Genomic DNA, 4,105 nt, shown 5'->3' on the forward strand with positions numbered 1-4,105 from the left:
TGACATACTACGTAGTATTTATTACCACAGGGCATCACTATACTCCACAAGTTGATTTTTCATGTACAAGGATTACCTTTGTCAGGATATATGAAGTATTTGTACTCATAAGGAACTGCACAGCCCCATCTCATCCTCCCATCTGTTGGACAGCTGGTTACAGTTGCCAAAGTGCTTGAACGGTTTTCAGTCTGCGTTGGTCGGTATTCAGATTTCTTGAACGGTTTTCCTTGGTTACCTTGTTCCGAGCCAAGTACAGTATCGTAAGCATAATTCTAAACATGCACAAGTATGTATCCCAATCGATGGGGTGCAGCAGCATGAATACTGTAACGTGTTCGAATTGACCAAGGTTGAATGCACAGTATATATGTACTGTACAGGGGGTCAGATTTCTCCATGGTTCTCTGAAGTAAGACCACACATTCCAGCTATGGGTAAGTGCATTTCAGGGTGGTTAGCTCACCTCTGGTGGTACAACCCCAAGATTAGCAACTCAACGGGTCTGGGGGTTCCAAAGGGCTACAGTACTATACTGGTTCTTTTGAAGGAAATGATTACGTAAGCAGCAGTGGAACTATTCTCTCAGGAAATTACCAGTATATTCGCCTAACGTATCTAATATGTACAGAAAACGTGCCGCACCTTTGATAACTACAAACTGAAAACTTCAACAACCCAGTCGACTACCAATGTACGATGAATCCAGCTAGCTACATATGCAAGCCAGCTTGGTCGAAAATGCAGTCTGAGTCGCAAAATCTGCATCTGAGTTGAGTAGCCCGTGGCTCGTCCATGCTGGAATGCATCAAGCAAAACCAATGGCCCCTCGATGATCCTTCCTACTATAGTAGTAAACGCAAGGCACGACGCACGCATGCATACTGTATGTACGTACAGTCACCACAAACCCCTCAACCAAGTGGGGCAAAGGCATATATATGCGTGTATCTCATTTTCGTTTTCACTTTGTCCTGGTCATATGCGCATTCCATTGGTTGTTGCGTTATTGGCATCGGTCGTTGCGGCGGCCTTGAACGACGCCCAAGTTGACAACTCCCGTGTAAACGCGGCAGTAGTGGATGACGACGTGTTCCAAGTCGACAACTCCCGTGTGAATGCCACCACGGAAGCCACGGTTCGCGGGATCGACGGCCGTTTACGAACCGTTGACCAAGAGGCCACAATCCAAGACGATGCCGACACGAACCGCGCGTGCCACAACCAAAACAGCGGGTACTTGGCGACGCTCCAAAAAGGAAAGTACGCCGCGAGTACGTTCCACAACTGCTTTCGCACCACCGATCAAATCTACGAGTTCTTGGACAAGATTGTGACCCAGAACAGCAACGTGTTGACCAAGTTTGCAGTGTCTCGGACGTTCAAGGGAGCCACGATCTACGGGTACAAGCTGTCCAAGTCGGCGACTGCGACTAAATCGTTGTACTTTCAGTCGCTCCAGCATGCCCGGGAATGGATAGCCGGGTCATCGCATCTGTTTACCATTGCCTCGTTGTTGGACGACGTTGCCAACAACAAACCGTCCCCCGCAGACACTTACAACTTGATCTTTGTCCCGATTGTCAACATTGACGGGTACGCCCTCACGTGGAACGGCAACCGGTACCAGCGCAAGAATGCCAACCAAGTCGACTTGAACCGCAACTGGCCGAGCCTACCCAACCCCCGCCCCCCTCCCCCCTCGGACGAAACGTACCCCGGCCCTCGCCCGTTCTCGGAACCAGAATCCAAGGGTATTGACGGGTGGCTCAAGGCGCGCCGCACCGAGTTGGACGGGTTCGTGGACATCCATTCGTATGGAGGGCTGTTGTTGTATCCGTACGGCGACACCAAAAGCCCAATTGGTAGCGGATACGACGCCAAGTTTAAGACCCTCGGTGCCAACTTGCAGCGTGTAATGGGGGCATACAAGCCTCAGCCAGTGTGGAACCTGTACTTGGCATACGGTGGGTTCTCGGACTATGCGTTCCGTGAGTTCAAGAAGCCGTCGTTCACAATCGAAGTGGTCGGAAACGATTTCGCCGCCCCTGCCAGCACGATCCGCACCCGCGGCAAAGAAGTGTACAACGGCGTCGTGCAATTCTCCAAGGAAGCAGTCACGTTCAACCGTGCGGCTGTAGCGGCGGACGGTGCCGATATCGTCGACCCAGCCAATTAACTAGCGTTGTGTGTGCCGTGTATTGTTTGTTGTGACCATGGGCCGACACGATGTAGTACGTTTCTACGCTTTAACGTTAACGTCAATCAAACATTTATTGTGTTGAGCAAGCACCCTCGTTGGACTCGACCTGTTAGGACTATTAGCTAGTACGGCGTATACTTGAGGCCCCCGTTGAGGCATCCCCCACATTTGGGCAGGGCCACGACGACGTTGTCCTTGGCGCTCAAAACGGGAGACCCGGTCCGTGTCGAGGGTGTACCCGAGCGACTTCGTCGGCCACACACCAGAATCCGTCGCGATGCGCGTGCGGCGGGGTGTTGAGGGATGTAGATCTGTTCGCCCAAGACGGCGCCCGACGCGCGCGCTTGGAGGTAGCTATACGGGGACAACGCTGCCGCCCCGGCGTTGAGCTTGACCAGCGTGAAATCGTTGGCTTTGCTCGTGTATACAAACTCAGAGCTCGTGGCCACGGTGACCCCCTTGCAGCCCAACTGCTTGACGTTGTTGGGGTCTTCGGAGGTCGCACATTCAGCAGCGAATTCAAACTTCTTCTTGGCCGCGTCTATGGCCGTGCCGATGCAGTGGTTGTTGGCCTTCCGACCCGAGCAGCCAGCCCGTGCAGAGCCATCGCTTGGGCCTTTTGGTACTTAGGGGCATCCACGTCCTCTTGACACACACAACCGCTTGGGTGTCGTCCTTGCCACACACTGCTTCCACGTGGCTTGACGAGTTGTCAGGGTGTGACGTTAATGTTGTAAATCCAAAACAGGGAAATTACGTACTTGGAAGTACTCGTTTGAATACATACTAGTAACGAGTAATTCCCTGAAGTAAGTAGTACCTGTAACGTCACTACTGTAGTACTTACTGTACTAGCTAGTACTTCGAAGTATTTCCCTAAATACGGTTCCACATTGGTACTTAGGTAATCATTCCCCTTACTATGTACTACTTCTACTAGTATTAATATACAATACGTAAGCCAAAACATGACATCAGATTGACAATGTGAATTGGGACCAGGAGAAAGATTGGGTACAGGTAAATGGGGAATACGGTAGGGAATACAGTAATACTAGTACTACGTAGAACTACGAACACGCCCTTAGGGCGTGTTCGGAGCGACTTTTGTGTCAGCGGTTTTTGGAAACGTAGCCAATCAGAATCGTTTCCATCGACTTTTGCAAAAACCGCTCTGGACGAGGTCGTTTACAGCGACTTTTGGGATTGTGGCTATTTATTGGGCAAAAATATCAGAATAAATTGTTGGTTGCAAACCAAAATTTCGCAGGCGCACGCCCAAAGCACGCCTTTGTCGGTTGCCGGTGGTTCGTCACTCCACTCCGGTGTGTACTGGTAGGTCCTCGACGGGAGAACTTTACCCATGTGAAGCACGGCTATGGTAAGTCATTTCCATGTCGAGGGTAGCTGCACACACAACGCATCGAACGCTGTACACATGCCCCTCCCGCGCGACCTCCTACTTGTACTGAACCCTAGGCTCTGTGTATTGTAAACTGATTTCAGGTTAGCTAGGCGTTGATCTTATGGGTTGCGCATGCCTAGAGTTAGTAGTGATGACTGCACGACTCCTTCGGGAAGGAGAAGGTCACACCGACGCTCAAGGTTGAAACACATAGCATTGTCGGTCGGTTTGACCTTTACCGGTGCGCCATTAGCGTGGCAGTCTATATTTCCAAGCCGCCGACTTTACGACTGACTTGCGTAGATACATAGTTCTCATGCGCTATATCTACTCTACGTCGTTTCGCCACTCGCCGCCTGAACATTTGGCCACCACAGCCACTACGTGACAACAATTTTCTGCGCTCCGCTATCATAGAGCTGAAAATGGACAATGAATTTTAGGGCGCATCATTGGTTGATTTTTCTCTGTTATTAACCAATGTCAGTGAAGGCAAA

The 4,105-nt window shown here is 50.7% G+C and overlaps 2 protein-coding genes across 2 annotated transcripts; one reads left to right on the forward strand and one right to left on the reverse strand.

The window, feature by feature from the left end:
* Nucleotides 1–864: 864 nt before the first annotated feature.
* H257_14308 (hypothetical protein) lies at nucleotides 865–2,292 on the forward strand. The gene has a single exon (XM_009842075.1). The coding sequence runs from the start codon at nucleotides 878–880 to the stop codon at nucleotides 2,177–2,179; it is 1,302 nt and encodes a 433-aa protein (XP_009840377.1). The 5' UTR covers nucleotides 865–877; the 3' UTR covers nucleotides 2,180–2,292.
* H257_14309 (hypothetical protein) lies at nucleotides 968–3,568 on the reverse strand (the record flags this gene model as incomplete). Its single annotated transcript, XM_009842076.1, has 2 exons — nucleotides 968–2,775; nucleotides 3,461–3,568. The coding sequence occupies 2 exons, from the start codon at nucleotides 3,566–3,568 to the stop codon at nucleotides 2,326–2,328; spliced, it is 558 nt and encodes a 185-aa protein (XP_009840378.1). The 3' UTR covers nucleotides 968–2,325.
* Between the last annotated feature and the right edge of the window lie 537 nt (nucleotides 3,569–4,105).

This window comes from Aphanomyces astaci (assembly GCF_000520075.1).
Source record: "Aphanomyces astaci strain APO3 unplaced genomic scaffold supercont1.56, whole genome shotgun sequence".
NCBI lineage: Eukaryota > Oomycota > Saprolegniomycetes > Saprolegniales > Verrucalvaceae > Aphanomyces > Aphanomyces astaci.

Coding starts and splice junctions, on each gene's coding strand:
- H257_14308 (XM_009842075.1), top strand. CDS start 878: ATGCATACTGTATGTACGTACAGTCACCACAAACCCCTCAACCAAGTG.